General features: G+C 41.4%; 4 protein-coding genes and 1 pseudogene across 12 annotated transcripts in view; 2 read left to right on the forward strand and 3 right to left on the reverse strand.

The window, feature by feature from the left end:
* Positions 1-1417: 1417 nt before the first annotated feature.
* Positions 1418-4332, reverse strand: LOC108138127. Its single transcript, XM_017260161.2, has 5 exons — positions 3859-4332; positions 3702-3807; positions 3392-3641; positions 2579-3208; positions 1418-1945 (listed from the first exon to the last, which is right to left on the reverse strand). The coding sequence occupies exons 1-5, from the start codon at positions 3978-3980 to the stop codon at positions 1734-1736; spliced, it is 1320 nt and encodes a 439-aa protein (XP_017115650.1). The 5' UTR covers positions 3981-4332; the 3' UTR covers positions 1418-1733.
* A 340-nt stretch (positions 4333-4672) lies between these two features.
* LOC108138124 (solute carrier organic anion transporter family member 2B1) lies at positions 4673-9216 on the forward strand. The gene is made up of 5 exons (XM_017260156.2): positions 4673-4911; positions 4975-5163; positions 5794-5950; positions 6577-7874; positions 8304-9216. Exons 1-5 carry the CDS (start codon positions 4845-4847, stop codon positions 9092-9094), a joined length of 2502 nt encoding a protein of 833 aa, XP_017115645.1. The 5' UTR covers positions 4673-4844; the 3' UTR covers positions 9095-9216.
* A 104-nt stretch (positions 9217-9320) lies between these two features.
* On the reverse strand, positions 9321-10912 carry LOC108138128 (pyrimidine-specific ribonucleoside hydrolase RihA). Its single transcript, XM_017260162.2, has 2 exons — positions 10378-10912; positions 9321-10250 (listed from the first exon to the last, which is right to left on the reverse strand). The coding sequence occupies exons 1-2, from the start codon at positions 10600-10602 to the stop codon at positions 9408-9410; spliced, it is 1068 nt and encodes a 355-aa protein (XP_017115651.1). The 5' UTR covers positions 10603-10912; the 3' UTR covers positions 9321-9407.
* Positions 10913-11198: 286 nt separating this feature from the next.
* Positions 11199-14472, forward strand: LOC108138100 (annotated as a pseudogene).
* A 730-nt stretch (positions 14473-15202) lies between these two features.
* LOC108138098 (protein bunched, class 1/class 3/D/E isoforms) overlaps positions 15203-17971 on the reverse strand; it is a 96603-nt gene continuing 93834 nt past the window's right edge. For all 9 annotated transcript variants that reach the window (XM_017260084.2, XM_017260086.2, XM_017260085.2 and 6 more), the window contains one exon: positions 15203-16417. In XM_017260084.2, the coding sequence (XP_017115573.1) occupies positions 15938-16417 (480 nt within the window). In that variant the 3' untranslated portion in view covers positions 15203-15937. The remainder of the gene's footprint in view (positions 16418-17971) is intronic.

Below are 17971 nucleotides of genomic sequence, written 5' to 3' on the forward strand. Positions count from 1 at the left end.
TCTTCAAATATCATTTAGGGCTTATAAAAGTTGTTGATGTGAAATTCGTGGTATTGATTAAGTATCGATAATGTCGGCTACTCAAGATCATTTTCGGTCTGGGCCGAGGCGATTAGATAAACGGGTTTTCTTGAGCCAAATATACGATATCTATATGGTCAGAGAAGCATTTATAAACAACTATAATTACCGCATAACGATGACCACTACTACATCTGTCATTAAATGATCAGACCACCAGCCAAATCATCCAAATCATCCAAATCAATTCCTTATCTTGTTATGGCTAATTTAAAAGGGGGACAAATCAGTAGAGACTTCTGGCAGGATCTTCTTTATAGCCCAGATGCGTAAACGATCACTAAGACTTGCCAAAAAAAATTAGGAAGAGAAAAAGCGACCTTTAAACTCTAAGTCTAAAATTCTATTACTATGCTTATCAATCATAATTACGGCATTTAGTGTTTATTTCAACCAACAACCATTAACCGAAATCAGTTTAATGAATTTAGACTGATATACCACAACGAACTGATGTGAGAATTAATGTTCGGAAATGTAATTCTTTGCTTATCACGTTATTGAATAAAAAGTACATTTTTTGTGACTCAGACAATTTCATGGCTATTTTATTCGAAGACTGCTTTCCATTTACTTTGAGTATGTTAACAAAAAAAGTTTGTTGTGCAGAAGCCTTATCAGCATTTCGATTTTAAATGTTAAAGTGATTTTTTAGTTAGAAAAAAAAAGTTTAAGGCTTTCAAGTTGTTTAATGTTTTTCAAAGGTATCCATGTGCCTGAACTAAAGTATACTGACTTTAGTTGGCTACGAACAATGGTGATGTGATTCCAATCCGACGGACTTTAAATGTGTAAAAAGGTTCCTTATTCAAAAGTGGCTCTAGAGATCTAAAGATCACTGCAAATTTCGATCACACATTGAGTGTTTTTAGTGAGGTTCCTTCCGCATGACGAACTACCCCAATGTCGAACGACGAATGCCGCCTAGATAGCGGCCACAATCAGATTACCAGACAGGTGTACGTACGTTTTGAGAGTCGAGTAGTCGAGTGAAGAGTGAAGAGTGGCCTACACAATGCGCATATTATCAATTGCCAAATGGTGACCACACTTGTCTAGTTTACCGTGCAATCTAATCGGCACTTGTGCGATTAATTAAATTGCCGTTCGAGTTCCTTTCGCCAGGAACTAGGAACTAGTCCCGATGCAACGCGCAGGTGAACGAATGGGCGGAGATAGTTATAGCCGATCCGTTGCGAATCGAGGCGCGAGTAAAACTGAGAAACGAAATTTCAAATTCCCAGGCAGCTCGCCGTGTCCGCTCGGTGCCAATCGAAGCCTGATAAAGCTTTATCAGGCCATAAAGACGAGGGCGGGAACAGTCGGTTCTCTCATCGCTCACCCCACGTGCAAATCAAAATTTTTGGGGCATATCTCAGCAAAACCTATGGCTTATCGGTGACCTCTTTGTTTTCCCCGTGGAGAGCAGCCCAGTTGGAGAGTTCAGGCGGAATCGCAATGACAATACAAAACAGACAATAAAGGAACGCGACAATGACATTATTATTACGATCTCTAAATATCCCCCCTTGCCCCACACCATCCGCGACCCCACGCGATTAGAATTGTAAGCAAGTGAATTAGCAGAATATGTGTAGACTGTGCCGCATGTGCATCAAAGAGCGTGGCGAGGGTCGCCACCACAGTTCCGTCTAGATGTCCGTCTTGATGTGCAGGTCAGTTTCGCCGGCGACCTGGGGGAACTTGTTCTGTCCGATCGAGAGTATCATCGCCAGGCCGATCCAGAGTATCAGGGCTATGACCAGCATCACGAACAGGGTTTGGGTCAGGGCCGGAGTCATAAATACGGCACAGCCCCAGCACGGCTTCACCTCGTAGCCCATGTCCATGCCATTTTCGTCATCTGCAAAAAGACACAAATATTTTTATCTTGTATGATTCAAAGCCATATCACAGGTAATAAAGTTTTCAACCGTATATCAAATGTTATCAATCTTTAAAAATTTAAACGAGAGATTTGGAATCTAAAAATATATAAAGAAATGTTATTTTTTTATATTATTCATCATTTTGTAAAAGTTAAGATGTCTTTTGTTTTAATTTGTCACGAATGATAAGTATTTTGTATGAATTTTAAAAATCTTCCCTTACCTTTAATAGGTTTCTTAACTTATTTGAAATTAAATTTTAGAATTTATTATTTTAAAATTCGAATTGGTTATTGGTCGCAACGATTTTAAAATAAATGTCCTGTTGGTGTTTTATAATTTGCACACTAAACTAATAAATTCTTAGCTTTCTTAAATTTGCATAAAAATTGTTTTCAAATCTTTGTGGACCCTCCACAATATTTTGGGTCCTTAAGATCTTGAATAGTACATTTTTCATATTATTAAATTTTGTATAAAAATAAAAAGTTCAAGAGATGGCCAGTTGGGGTTTAATAGAAAGAAAGAGCTTTCTGTGGCACCTCTTATTGTATGGTCTTAGTTCCCTGAGCAGACTGAGGACATATGGATCCCCTTATGACACTTACCCTGCCAAAGGATATCCAGGCGAAAGTCGAAGATGGTCAGCCGCGAGGCGTCCGCGGCAAAGGCTGTGATGTCCGGGCAGCAAAGGCTGAAGTCGAAACCGAAGAAGACGAGGTCGCGCGGATAGTAGGTGATGTTGCTGCCGAAGATGATGCGGGTGAAGTGCCAGTTTCCCTGCGATGGCATCAACTCAATGATCAGGGGACTGATGTTTGTGTCGAGAACCACAACGACGCCCCCGTAAATGTCGCGGCCGTTGAGCAATCCCATCTGCACTTCCTCCTTGCCAACGGGCAGGGTCACGTTAGTCCGGTTAAAGTAGGCCTGTGGCCCCTGTCGCTCCATCCTGGCCAACAGAATGTACTGAAACGATAGGATGAGCATGTCGTGGCGCAGCAAGGTCATGTTATCAACAACGGTGTATGTGTAACTCTGCAGTTCGTGACCCGATGCGATATCATTTTGATCCGTTGGTGGACCGATGCTCTTCGACGGATCCATTTGGATGGGCACGGGACGCGTCTTTTGGGCCTTACGACGCTGAAAGGCCCGGTCTTCCTCTGTGAAAGCAGTGTACAGGTGCACCACTGGACAGTCAGTAAACTGATAGGTTGCCACCGCCATGGCTGCATCTGGAATTATTAAAAAAAATAAAATAATGAGATAAAATAGTTTTCTGAAATTAAGAACCAATTTACACTTTGTTAAATGGAGTAATTTAAATCTAAAATATAAATATAAATTGAAAATTATAAATTAAAAACTTTGAATCTTGAAATAAAGCTAAATGGGCTTATAAATCAATTTAAACCAACCATGAGCAAGCACATTTCGATCCTTAAATCTGAAGGCGTGTATTTGGCCCTTTTCACAAGGCAGCTCCATTTCCAGCTCCAGCCTTTTTATTTCCGTGATTATGGGGTTGTGCCAGATTATCTCTTTGGTCGTCCCACTGACCCGCTCCACGGCCATCAGTGGCTCTTCCACCTGGCTGTAGTAGTTCATGGGTTGGATCTTGCTCAAGTAGGGAAAGCACACGTCGCAGTTTATGTCCTTAGCGGCTAGCTAAATTGGTAAGGCGCTTAGAACTCAAAATTAATTTTATATAGCTGCTTGAGAGATTACCTCAGACGCTAGGTAAATCACTATCATGTTGTCCTTTTGCAAATTTTGTATTATTTCGTAAAATTGATCGGATTTAAAAGGGCGAAAAATACTCGTAGGCTTCGGACTGAAAAAACAAGTCTTGATGAAATACTTCTATTGTTTGCCATATACTTACGTTTCTGTGCCCCAGATTAGCACTGGAGGTGAACTCGTCACTTTAGCGGTGACCAAGTAACAATTAATTACCAATATAAGACTTACTAGGCAATTCATGTTGAACCTTGCTCTTGACCTCATTAAATTCAAAGTAGTTATTTTATATGACTTTGTAGGACTTATTTTTGAAACAAAATTCAGGCTTGCTTTCTATTTATTATTCTATTGTTTGGCCGCTTGAGTTCAAGTGTTTGTTGGTAAAAATGTTACGAAAACCAAAAATTATTTTTTCTTAAGTTTTAGGCGTTGCCTAATACGACATGTAGTGTCAGGTTGAATTAATCTTTTGATTAAAGGCAACAGTACGTATTAGTGAAAATCATTGGTGAGAAAAATAATTTGGGTGATGGACATTAATTTGTAAATTAAATATTCAGTGATATATAATATTTAAACCCGCTTATTTAATTAATTAACTTAATTGTATACCCAAGAGGTTATATTAAACAGATATTTCATGGATTTCTCTGGAGATTTGAAAGCATTTAACATGTTCATGGTTAATATAATATACAAACAAATTTTATAATATTTAACAAAAATAAAAAAATAACTTACCTTGGTTAAGAGAAATGTTCCATTTCTTTCTTTCATAATTACGATCTAACTTGCCAAGCAATGTTGAGGCACTTGTAGTGCCAACATGTTGCCCACGATCATGCGTAAGAGGCGGCAATAAAGTTGCAATTAAGAACGAAACAAAAAACTTAATGGTGATAAGATAAGAACTGGCTTATCAGGCAGCAAAGATAGGGAATCGGTTCTGGCCATTTGCAGCTCCTCAGTTGGCTCCCGTTCCTCTTTTCGAATAGACATTGGCGTGGTCTTAACGCGGCTAAGATGCCATCGACCCTGGGCCACTAACTAAAGTAATCAATAACCAATACAACAAGCGAGTGACGTGAAGTGAAGTGAACACAACCGAATCCGAAATCGAATACGAATATGGCGCAAAATACGCGCAACTCCGATTTATCGCAGATAGCAGTCAATGCCAACAATATACCCGATGGTGGGTGACCTAAAAAAGCAGCAAGATTTCGTACTTATTGAGTTTTTTTTTTACCCCATCCAGACAGCGTCGATTGCGGGATCAAGGGGCTGGGCTGGTGCCGTGGTCCCGGATGCCAGAAATACGCCCGCCTGCGCACCTTCGTCCTGGTCCTGGCCATCTCGGGCACGCTCCAGGGCGCCTGCGAATCCTACTTCCGCGTTTCGGCCAAACAGGCCGCCTCCCAGTTCGGCTACAGTCCGCTGCTAGTGGGTGAGTAAGCCGCATTATCGCAGAAACGGGAAAATGCCAACATGACCGGGGAAAGATAATTGAGGTGTTGGCCCGGTTCTACGTGGAGATTTCAGTTCAGTTATCAGTTTTGCGATATTGTTGACGAATGCCCATGCGCTCTCTTTTTTTCCACCACTTCCCTTCAGTTTGGAATGCCCATTGAAAATGTAAAATATAATTATTTATATACAATAGATATATTTACCATAAAATTTAGTAACTTTATGAAACAATGCACTTGCATTCTGACATTATATTTACAACATGTATTAACAATTTATTTGATTTATAACCATGGCGCACATATAATTATCCCCTTACCTTACCTTTATCTCAATAAATTGTTTGTAATGCTGTATAGGTGGGTAATAAAAATTCGTCATCGTTCAGACAGAAAGGCAATGCGTAATCGTACAAAAAGTTAGGACGTATTAAGCAAGTTTTTTTCCTTGATAAAGAAAACAAAAATATTTCTTGACGGAAGTGGCTTTCCCTCAAATAAAGTTTGACTTTAGATATAGAAATACCATCGCCCTCAGTGAATGGGTTAGATAGACACACCAAAACATTTTAAAACATTTTTATATATTTTGTATTTTAAACCCACAGATTGGCTGCTGGTGGCCAGTGGATGCTTCCAGACTGTCTTTGCTTTGGCCTTTGCCTACTGGGCGGACGTCTTTCATCCAATCAAGTGGCTGGTGGGAACTTTAATGCTGCAGTCAGTCACCTGCGTGGTGGCCGTGATTCCATCTATTATAAGCTTGTGAGTAATTTGCAAAAGTAAACAAGACTAAAGCAAGACAGAATTCAAATATTTTGTTCAATGAAATATATTTTAGAACAGAACAACAAAAAAAAATTAATTTGTTTTTAGATTTATAATTTAAGTGGTACAAGTGCCATTTAAAATATAGTTCATTAGAAACATAGTTCCTAATAAATAAGCATATTAATATTAATCCTACAAAAAAGTTTACATTTTTTTTTAAATTTGTTTTTTATTTTTCCGTTTTTAACAAGAAGGTTTAAATAAGGCATACTTTTTTATAGCACAATATTATTACATGAAACTTATTTATACTTTAAATTATCAAAGAAATATTTAAAAATATTTATATTATTAGTTGTTCAGTATTTTAAAAAGAAAATACACTTGTTGAAAAGTGATTTCTAAAAGTTCTCAATCTTCCAACTTCTAAATTAATTATTTTCGTATTTAATTGGATACTAAAACTTATATGTAGTCCTTAAAGTGCGTTTGTTTTTTTTCTTAGTCTTTCAAATTTCCTTTTTTAGTACTTAATTGGGTACAGGAATTTATATGTAGTCTTTCCATTTTAATTTTTTAGTTTTCGTCTACCTTTCCTAATTTTCAACAAATTTTTCCAGTTCCGAGGGCAGCAAGGCGAGGGACACCCTGCTGGATGCCAATCTGTGCGCCACGTCGCTGGCGCAGTTCCAGAAGTTGACGCTGACCGAATCCCAGAGCAGCAGCCTCACCCTGGCCATGCTCTTCGTCCTGCAGTTGGCCCTGGGCATGGGCGGGCTGGCCTACTACACGCTGGGGGTCAGCTACATCGACGACAACTCCCTGTCGCAGGACAGTCCGGCGGTGATAGCGGCCACTTTGGCAGCCCGCGTCTTTGGTCAGCAGGCTGGCTCCTTCTTGGTCCTGGGAGTGGGTCTGACCCACGTGGGCTGGTGGCTCGGCTGGGTGATACTGGCGCCCTTCATCTTCGTGGGTGCCGTGCTGCTGGGACTGTTTCCCAAGCGGCTGCCCAAGACGGTCATCCACCAAGCTGCCCAGCGGATCATCGAGCAGTCGAATATGCGCCAATTTGGCAGCCAGTTTTCCACCTACCTGGATGATGCCGATTTCTGGCCCTCGCTGAGGCGGCTCTTCAACAACCGCCTGCTCATGTTCAACCTGCTGAGCCTGATGTGTGTGCAGAGTGCGGTGGTGAACTATGGCCTGCAGGAGGAGAGCTACCTGCAGAGCAGGTTCTTCCTGCCCTACAACGAACAGGATGGATTGACGGCCGAGTGGAGGTCGGCGTTCGTCTCCTACTTCCTCAAGCCGCCAGTGATGGCGGTGGGAATGCTGATCAGTGGCCTGGTCATCTCGAAGGCTAAGCTATCCGCGCGCAAAATCACCGGCATCAATGTGGCCCTCGGCATCCATCTGGTGGCCATCTTCGTGGGCCTGATCTTCGTCCAGTGCGACGTGGGCGCCATTGCCGGCGTGGAGGGTGGCAAGTTGAAGCAGCCCTACTGCTCCAGCCAGTGCCTGTGCACGCCCACCGCCTTCATGCCCGTCTGTCCGGAGAGCGGCTCCGTCACCTACTTCTCGCCCTGCTACGCGGGCTGCACCAGGCAGACGTCCATCAACAGCTTCCAGCTCTTCGAGGGCTGCAGCTGCAGCGGCGACCAGTCGCTGAACGCCACCGGCCAGATGAGAGCCACCGCGGGCGCTTGCAGCGCCGACAGCTGCCAGTCGGCCATCATCATCTTCCAGATCATGAGCATCTCGGCGGCCTTCCTGCTGGGCGTTGGCACCATCGGTAAGACGTTGATCACCCTGCGCGCTGTCCTGCCGCAGGACAAGTCCTTAGCCCTGGCCTTCGAGGTGATGATCGTGGGACTGTTCGCCTATGTGCCGGTGCATCTAAGCTACGACATTGTAACGCGTAAGTGCCGAAATTCAAGGGTTTTATCCCACCACTGAAATCTTAGAAAAAATACATTCAAAGAACAAAGGAAGAAATGACACTAATCCTTTCTCGGCATCGGCAAGCCGAGGTTAATATACCCTTGCAGCTATAGCCAAAATTAAATATTCTTTAAGACATCGAAGTATTTAAATATATGCGCATATGTTAATTATTAAATTACTAAGCAATTACTATTTCCAAATTAATATAAAAAAAATTAGAGAAGTTACAGTTTTTGAATTGAATTTTAATTTTTTTTTAAATTTTCGAAGTCATATTTTTTTTAGCACACCTTTTTAATAACACTTATGTCTTTATTTATAACTATTTAATTTATTTATTCTCCAAATCATCAAGGGGAATTAATGGTACTCGAACTAATCCCGATTCAATCTTCCTGCACAGGTTCCACCTGCGTCTATTGGGCTCCCAACTACGAGCGCTGTCTGCTGCGGGAGACGCCCAAGCATGGCAACATCCTGGATATCCTGACGGCCTCGTTGATCCTGGCCAGTGTGCTCTTCGACATTCTCGTGTACATCTTCGCCAAGGGATTGAATCTATACAATTGCAAGGTGACGGACACCAATTACACTCCATCTCTATATGCACCGATTCCGCATGAGGATACGACTACGTCACCGAGTGCTCCACGTGGAGGAAGTCCCGTGACGACCACGACCACTTCATCGCCCATGCAACGCAGGAATGCTCCGGCAGAACTACCCCAAACACAGGCTGCCGTCTTCAGGAATCCCAGTTCGGTGACGACCTCGTCAGGCGGAGCTCAGAGCATTGTGGAGCCCGGCGAGAATGGAGTGACCTACGCACAGGTGGTGTTCCCACCCGATAGACGCAAGCCAGATGACGGCAGCACCAGTCCCAAGCGGATGGCTGTCCCAGCTAATGTTCCATTGCATCTTCTCTCCGAGTCGGACGTTCGCAGCCAGTTGGGCAACCTGAAGTCCTTTAATCCCCCCAAGCAGGAGGCCGACAGGGGTCGGGATACAGTTGACACCGACGACGTGGTGGTCACCCAACCACAGGCACATGTTCAACCGCAGGTCCAAACAGTGCTCCCACTGGTCCAACCTCAAGCTCAGGAGGAGAGCTCGCCAATTATCAGAGAACTGCAGCCCAGCCATCAAGGTCAACCTGATGACGCCAGACCACAAAGCCCCGAAACGGATTTCTAAAGCGGCCAAGGCCACACAAAGTATTGTAAACTGTTTTTATAACATTCCCTAGCTTAAGAACGATCCGATGTGCCAAGACAAATCACTTGAACAAATAAATTTATTTTCATTGCATTGTGAAATCATCTCGGTTAAAAGAAAAAGATTTATTTGCTTTTGTTAAATTTGCTAATATATGACTCTTTTAAAATATAATCTGAAAATATCTAGTGAAAATTTGCAAGACTGTGGAAGATATAGCTGAGTAAGGGCGAAATCCACAGGCGTTTCCGGAAGCTTGAGACTTTAGAAGGCTTCAAATGAACTTTAGAATTCACTTTGTTTCAGTCATGTTACTGCTGCAAAGCTTTGAGATATCAGCTTGTGGAAGGAATCCCGTCCAGGCTATAATAGTGCGAAACGGTTCTCTGTTCAAATGGGTTATGATCCGCACATTGTTCTTCTTTCCATGAATGGTGTCCACCCGACGACCTCGCAGGTGATCCAGTACCATCTGCCCACGGGTGTGAACACCGCATAGCTCCACAGTGGCATGGTACTCCAGTTGCTCGGCAATCATAGCCTCTGGGAAGAGATAGGTGGCTGCTAGAGCGGCGTCGGGATTGAGCCACTTCTTAATGCCTCGTGGCACCATCATTGTTCGCTCCACTCTGGTCAGCAGTTCCACAAAGGGATGGTCCACGGACCCCAGCACATTAAGCCTCCAGTCGAGCGTCAAGTGAAAATCTTCATCAATGCTGGGTTCCCAGGGAAGGATCAACGGTGGTTCCCTTACTCGTTCCAAAGTCGTGTGTGCCGCCTCGGGATCCATCATGAAATTAAACTCAGCGCACTTCATTATATTGCCCCGGCCATAGATATTTCCTCCCATGATGAACACCCCACCAATCTTTTCCAGAAAACCATCACCATAGAGGTTAATGCAGTTGGCAAAGTTAGTAAGTGGGCCGCACAGAAGGAAGTCCACTTGTTTCGGATGCAAACAAGCCAACCGATACATGGCGTTAACGGCGTGCTCCTGCTGTAGTTGGCCCTGCAGATCATTAACTTCCGGATAGTTGCCCACATCCTTGAAGCCATCAATGCCATGGAAGCGTGAAGTATCGCGCCAAGTTCGGGGTATTATAGGATTTGCGCAGCCCTTAAAAACAGGTACCTATATGGGGGGAAATGGGAAATAGATTCGGAAAATGGCAGGGTTCACAAATAATTAAAATCTTCTATTAAGCTAAGTTTACATTTTGAATTTATCTAGACAGAATTTTTGTTAATTAAACACTTACATCCCGCCTGTTCAGTAATTTGAGTATTCTTAGGGCATTCTGGGCTCCATTCTCCAAATCCGTGTTACCCTGAACACAAGTAATTGCAGCCAGTTTGTATCGTCTTCCCTCGGGCAAGGACAACTCTTCACCCCTTAGTAACATAGCCAGGGCCCAAGCATCATCCGAACCAATGTCGCAGTCAAAGACCACCAAGCGTTCCAAACTTTTCGATTCGTAGTCCATAACTGTGATTACCCAACCGTCATCGTGCACTTTTATATACTTTCAGTTACTTATATCTATCATTTAAACTTTTGGTTTGCGGTTTGCGGTTAAATTCACCAGCTTGGTTAATTAAAAAAAGAAATTACGATATCAGTCGTCAAATAGTTTTTTTTATAGCACAATGCGATAGGATTTATTCCATTTTTGTCTTAACAGTAAAAATTAAGACGTAATGCAAATAATCATTTATGCTTATATAAATCATCGTAGCCTAATCATAGCTTCTTTGCCTTATAGGCATACAAATCAAAATTTTATTTTTAAAGATTAAAAATTCTTTTTAAAAACAAGGAAATATTTCTTAAAACAAGTAAATTTTCCATAAATTTAGAAAATGTCGCCATAAACTCAAAACAAAAAACATTTATTTGTTAAATTTGATAACTTTTGGTAACTTTTTTTTACAAACTATTATCATAATAATAATATTGCTTATCCTAAAAAGTTTACTTAAACTAAGCCCTATTTAGATTTTTTTTTTCAGACAAAGAAATACTTTCTTAAATATAGAAATGTTTTATTAATAAGGAAATTTATAATATTAAATCAATCATATCAAAATTGTAGTAAAAATTATTTTATTTTATGTAGGTTTTTTTAAAATCATTTTTGAATTGATGTCTAAAATATGCTGGCTTTCTTTCCATGCGAATTGTGTAAAATTACTACTGAATTTTAGAGATGAAGGAAAAAAATCTTATGAGTGAAAGCGAATACATAAAAATGTGCACAAAGTTGCAAGAAATGGCCACCGAACAGTAATAATCTAATAAAATCGTAGGTATAAATCTACTAATAACTATTTTTTATGGTAGGACTCTAGAAAGTTTATTTTCACCAAAAACCACTTCAAATGCATACTTTTTGATAAGACCTATTTACTAAAAGTCTAATTTTTTTGATAAGTTTGCTTCTGCAGTTTCTTGACTGTTATTGACTTATATTATTGTCGACCCCCTAAGGAGTGGGTCGGTTTTTTTTTCGCTATCAAATTAAAACGGTTACCAAAAATGTCACCCACACACTTCGAAGGCTACCAGCTGGGAAACCTTCTGATCGAGGACAAGACGAAGCAGGTGTACGATCTGCCTGATGAGCCAGGACTATGTCTGCTGCTGAGCAAGGATCGCATCACCGCCTTCGATGGGCTCAAAGCCCACGAACTTCAGGGCAAGGCGGCCATATCGAACACTACCAATGGACATGTTTTCCGATTGCTGAACAACGCCGGAATTCGCACCGCTTATGTAAAGCCGTGTGGCGAACGGGCCTTCATAGCCCGCAAGTGTCGGATGATACCCATCGAATGGGTGACGCGGCGCCTGGCCACCGGATCCTTCGTCCGGCTTAACCCCGAAGTTCCTGAGGGCTATCGATTTGCACCGCCGAAACAGGAGACGTGCTTCAAGGACGATGCCAGCCACGATCCCCTGTGGTGCGACGAGCAAATCGTCTCGTCCAAATTTGAACTCACTGGCCTGACAATTGGCCAGGACGAAGTGCAGATAATGCGCCGCTCGGCGCTACTCGTCTTTGAGATTCTCGAAAGAATTTGGCAAACGAAGAACTGCACCCTTGTCGACATGAAAGTGGAGTTCGGCGTGGCTGAAGATGGTAGCATACTATTAGCGGACATCATCGACTCGGACACGTGGCGCATTTGGCCGGCTGGTGACAAGAACCTCATGGTGGATAAAACGGTCTACATTAATCTGACGTCTGTAACGAATAGCGATTTGGAGACCGTGAAACGCAACTATAGCTGGGTGGTGGAACAATTGTCGAGTATTGTGCCGCCCAAGAAACACCGGGTGGTGGTGGCGAACAGATTTCCACCTGTTGTCGGTCATTGGGCTTGGATGTGGAGCTCCGTGTGTGTTCGTTTGACAAAGGTTCTGAGGAAGCGTTCCGTATTGTGCGGGAATATGAAGCGGCGATAAGTAACCTAGTTTTTGTCGCTGTCGATGGCAGATCCCACGGTTTGGGCACTGTGGTTGCGGGTAACTCCAGCTGTCCAGTTATAAATTGTCTGTCCGACTGCCTGAATCTGCCTTCTGGCATTGGTTGTGCCACAGTACCTAACCCGGAGGCAGCCGCCCTGCATGCGGCATCCATTCTTGGGCTGGAGAACTTCATGGTGTGGTCCAAGTTGCAAGCCAGTCGGCTCGACAACTTCATCACCCTCATTAAAGCTGATAAGGAGATGCGCCGAACTTGCAACGTCTGAAAACTATCTTGAAATCGTTTCTTATACTTTTGCAGAGAGTATCAACCACTAGACACGTTAGCGAACATTTCGGTTGATTACGTAAATAATGGTCTGCAGAACTTTGTTTTCAGCTAAACAAATATAAAAATAAAGACATAAGTCTATATACATAAAAACGTTTTGATTATAGCTGTAAGAGTTTATAATAGGCGGCCTGAAAGTTTGATGAAGTTTTAAGAAGCCGCTTTGTAAATACTTTTATAATTTTCAGGGATATCACACATGAAATAAGTACAGTTTCATGCAATGGAAGAGTTTCCTCGGACAGTTATGTTTAAAAGTATAATACAAACAATAAGTTATATTTAAATGCCATACAAAAATGTAATGTATCATTTTTGTCAGTAAAATTGTAGTTAAATACACGAAGTAGGAAGAGTTACAAATATAATTGCATACTTTTTGGAGGGTTCAGCTTATGTACAATGTACAAATAATGTATGTGTATGTAGTAAAGAGATAAAAACTTTTTTATACGTTACGATTTGAAAAGTCAGCAATACGGATTTCGGTTTCCGTACCGCCTTCTAAAATAAAAAATGCATATAAATTGTTTGGTCAGAATTTAAGATATAAATCAAATTAAATTAAGACGACATTTTGAAATTAAAATAAAATATTACAAAAAAAATCAGCTGGGCAAAATTTTTATTTTTAATTTTTCTGATGAAGAAATAGCGATTAGCCTGAGACTATTTCAGTTTGAGCCAGCGAACCCAACATCCCAGGATCGGCATCTGCTGTCCCAAAGACTTATAACTAAGTTCCAAATTCGGCAGATGTCTTCGAAAAATCAATAACCTTACCAGTTATTTTGGTTTTCAATATAGTTTTATTTTTTCCTTTATTTTAATATAGTTTGCTTGTAGTTATTTGTTTAGATTTATTTTAATTATTTTTGCGCTTACAAACTAATTAATAAATTAATAGTTAGCTTAAAAAGAGGCTTAAATTGTAAAACTCATAAAGAAAAACTAAACATGAAACGCATGATGATGATTTTCTGAATTGAATAAAAAAATCATAAAGGGAAAATACTTTCAACAGAATTACAATGGGATCGGGGGGGATGGCATTGGTCGTCCGTTTGTCCATTTGTCTGTCTGTTTGTCCGTCCGTTTGTCTGTCCGATCTGCCCTTCGGTTGGTTTGGCCCCGTAGACTGCTAGTTTTGGGCACTTCAGTTGGAGTATTATTTTTGGTTTTACTTCTCACGTTTTTCATCTTTCATTTGGATTGGTCCACACCAGAGTGGGACTTTAGTTTTTAGTACTTTCCACGCTAGCCTTAGACAATTTGAGTCTCCGCAGGCTGCATTGTGTGTGGCATTGGATTTTTGGGGCAGGTTCTGATGCCCTGCCCCCAAACGAGTGCACTTAAGCATTACAAAACTCGGCGACTACGGGGCGGCCAACTTCGGGCAGGGACAACTCTGGGAGGCGAGGGATCTCCTCTGGAGCTTTGCCCTTTAGCTATTCACATTTCCATCCAATGGCTGCAGCAGTTCAGCTTCTTTTCATGGATCATCTTAATGGGTTTGTCTGTTGTAGAGTGCGGGGGTGGGAAACGAAAAAGAAAATGTGGGAAAATCCTATAACAGATTTCGTTTAAACATCGAGAAATTTTCAAATTAAAATTAATGCAAAATTAACTACTAAATAGTTATAACAAAAATAGGACGAGGTTTTTTTCATCTTAAAAATGTAGCTTTTCATTTTGTTTTTTTCGTGTTTTCATATTCTTTGCATTGGATCTCCATTATCGTGACTTTAGAAGTTTGTTCTCAATTTTAGTATTTAGTTTTACACAATATTTACAGATATATTTTGGTTTTCCGTTTTGCAAATAGTTTAAGAGTTTAACAAACAATTCTGATAAGCTTTCGTTTTGTTTGGTTGTTGTTCTTTATCTTGTTTTTGAATAGCTATACAATCTTTAAAAATATAGCTTGAGAAATACTAGAATTACTATAATTTTCTACGTGTTTTGTTATCGCTTTGTTTAATTTGAAACATATTCATATTTATGATGTAGTTAATATGTGCTGTGTTCTTTTTCTTTACAGTAAAAGTAGTAATTAAAATTAAATTATAAAAATAGCAGCTGGCCTTTTCTTGTTTTGTATTTATCGATCAAAGTTTAATATGTTTTGAAATTTGAATCCTACTTTCCTGTCCTTTACTTCTCTGGTTTGCTTATGTTTTTTACAATTTACATCTTATGTCTCTGACTGCACAATGCAAATTATCACATATTTTTTCAATAAATTTCCCTTCTGTTCTTCTCCTTCTTTTCTGTGTTTTCCCTGGCACTCTATTTCACTTTATCGATTTGTATTTCTGCATATTTTTTTCTCCTCTGGCTGAAATTCTACTTTCCTCAAGTATTATTTTGCAGCCAGTTCAGTAAGTTGTTGTGTTTTTCTGGGTGTGTTTTGTTTATGATTTTCATGTTTTTTTTTTTTATTTGTAGCGTTAACAACGAGGAAACAAACGGGTAAACAAAAATAAAAAGTATTAAACAAAAAGTGGAAGCGCAGCAGCGCAAGTTAAAATGAGTTCCTATACTCGTTCGAGTTAACAGCGGACGGTAACAGCGCCAGCCGCAGTCGCTGTTAGCGTGCAGTCTATCTGTGTTTTTTTTTTGTGTGTGTGTTTATATGAATGTGTGTGTACATATATGTGTGAGTGTGTAGTCTGTGTGTGTGGTGTGTTAAACAAATATCACAATCGAGAAATTAACAAAACGGCGGCTGCAGCAGCTTAACAGCCAGAAACAACATAACAGTCCTTAACTGCAGGTTAACCAAACATGAGCTTAACATGTTGGCATCTCTGCTGCTGCTGTAATTGTTGTTAGTGGCCTAATACTTTCGCTGCTCTCCTCGGCCCCGTCTCCTTGGCTAAGAAAGAGACTAGGCTGAGTTTACATTACGGTTTTCATTCTTAAAAACGTTCATTTTCCCCCACATGCCGGAGCGTGGGCGCTTAAAAAACAAACACTATATTTTGAGCCACAGCACTGCTTAGGACATAGGTCCGTTGGCTGTGGGTACCGCTGCTGCTGCTGTTGCTGCCGCCACATGCTGCTGCTCCACCGCTACCGCTGACTCGACTGCACTGCCGCCGTTCTCGGCGCTGCCGTTGGGAATGGTCGTGGGCGCCACTGCGGACGCTGGACTGGTGGCAACTCCCGTCACCGCACCGGCGGCCACCTGACCACCCTGCCCTGCCTGACCCGCGGCAGCGGCAACGGCACTCTGTACCGCCGGCGCCGCCTGAATGGCGGGCGTGGCCGGGGGAGCGGCCACTGCCGCAGGCTGCTGACTGCCAGCGATCTGGAGCTGCATCTGCAACTGCTGCAGCGTCTCCTGCGGGATGTTCGACTTGAGAATGTTGTTCTCCAGCTCCAGCTTGTTGATCTTGTCCATCAGCTCGGAGATGCGCTCCTTCAGAACTTCCACCTCCTCGCGCACCGCTATCATGAGATGCGACTTGACCAGATCCTAAAAGTAAAGACGGGGAAAAAATATGCGTAAGTAAGTTGTTAAACTCTGAAGTTGGCTTATGTTTATTAAAGATTATGAAATCTTCATGTCCGGCTTAAATTTTGTTAAAAATACTACTATAAATCACAGACAATAAGCAGTTTACCACATTTCAACTGAACTGCATCGCAATAAAAGTGACTTTATATGCGGTTTACTTTCCCAGTTTGCATACCCTTTGTAATTAATTTCTCTTTGCCCAACAGATTAGCAGCACAACTAACATCCTGTTGCCATTTGTAAAAAAAAAAACGCTTAACATGGGGCTGACTCATTCCAGAGACTTAACATGGCCCACGACTTCTCGGGCCATTCATAAATCACATTTTGTGCCAGCGGCGAATGTTTGCCCAATGTGGCGTGTTCGCGTTATATATTTCGCTTTATTTGCTGTGTAATTGTAAATGGTTCCCCGAAGAATCAAATGCTTTCGTGTCATTGTCAATGCCACAGCCGCAGAACACGTCATCGAAACCGAAAAAAAAAAACCGAAACGGCACACAACACAACATCCACGGCTCACCTGCCTGACTGCCCCGTGCACCTTGTGAAAATTTAATAAACCCATTAAAGAGGCAGAAAGGAAAACGCGTGCAGGCGGATAGAAAAATCGCACAGGCGTTTTTCGTTTTCTGTGCATTTAACGGCACGTGTTCGCCTGATTTTTCCCATGTTTAATGTGAAATGTCAATAGAGCGAATGTTCGTGGGTAGAAAAGGAGGGGCATTGGCTTTGGGGAGGAAAGAAAGACTGCCTGCGGCAGTTCCGTTTCACGAAAGAGTTTTCTTTCTTTCTCGACTCTTCACTGAGATCTCTATAAATAGTCAGCTCGCTCGGATGCTTTCGTCGTCGTCTTCACTTTCAACAATTTCTTTCGACATTTTCTTGTTGTTGTGGCCTGGTTTTTCAGGCACCACAAGAAATAAAAGTTGAAAGTAAAAATCTTACAAAGGAAACACAATTCAACAGAAGGATATTATTACGTTAAAATCGAATTAAGAAATCCGGTACGTCATTATGAAAAATAATTGATAAAGCAATAAAAATGCCTAAAATAAAAATGTAATTAAATGAAGAACTCTGAACCAAGCAGTCGCGATTCCTACACCATACTCATTAGTCATACTTCCAATTCTATACTATATACCATTAATATTTATCTAGAGAGCATGAGGCATGGAACCCATCGCAAAGTCGCATGTTCTGGCACCAGTGCCAAAAACAATCATAAGAAATTATATTTTGCACGTTTTTCGCCTGTTTCGAGGCAAGCTAATAAATAATTTTATAAAAATACCAAATTATATTTATAGAACCACACACATTCCCTCGCTTGACCGCTCAATAAGTGCAAAATTACCAAAATTAGAAGTCAAAGAAAAATCAATTTGATAAAACTCGTAGCAGACAGGAATTGGTGAGCAAAAAAGCAACTGACAACAATGGCAACCGCATTTAACAAATGCAAACCGGTTGATACCGCTTTGCCTTGTTAACAATGAGGTGCAAAAA

The sequence above is a fragment of the Drosophila elegans genome, unplaced genomic scaffold, assembly GCF_018152505.1.
Source record: "Drosophila elegans isolate 14027-0461.03 unplaced genomic scaffold, ASM1815250v1 contig_814, whole genome shotgun sequence".
NCBI classification, from domain to species: Eukaryota; Metazoa; Arthropoda; class Insecta; order Diptera; family Drosophilidae; genus Drosophila; species Drosophila elegans.

Coding starts and splice junctions, on each gene's coding strand:
- LOC108138127 (XM_017260161.2), bottom strand. CDS start 3,980: ATGAGGTCAAGAGCAAGGTTCAACATGAATTGCCTAGTAAGTCTTATA. Junction 3,808..3,858: donor CTAATCTGGGGCACAGAAAC/GTAAGTATATGG, acceptor TTGTTTTTTCAG/TCCGAAGCCTACGAGTATTT. Junction 1,946..2,578: donor CCTGGATATCCTTTGGCAGG/GTAAGTGTCATA, acceptor GTCTTTTTGCAG/ATGACGAAAATGGCATGGAC.
- LOC108138124 (XM_017260156.2), top strand. CDS start 4,845: ATGGCGCAAAATACGCGCAACTCCGATTTATCGCAGATAGCAGTCAAT. Junction 5,951..6,576: donor ATTCCATCTATTATAAGCTT/GTGAGTAATTTG, acceptor AAATTTTTCCAG/TTCCGAGGGCAGCAAGGCGA. Junction 7,875..8,303: donor AAGCTACGACATTGTAACGC/GTAAGTGCCGAA, acceptor CTTCCTGCACAG/GTTCCACCTGCGTCTATTGG.
- LOC108138128 (XM_017260162.2), bottom strand. CDS start 10,602: ATGGACTACGAATCGAAAAGTTTGGAACGCTTGGTGGTCTTTGACTGC. Junction 10,251..10,377: donor AATTACTGAACAGGCGGGAT/GTAAGTGTTTAA, acceptor CCCCCCATATAG/GTACCTGTTTTTAAGGGCTG.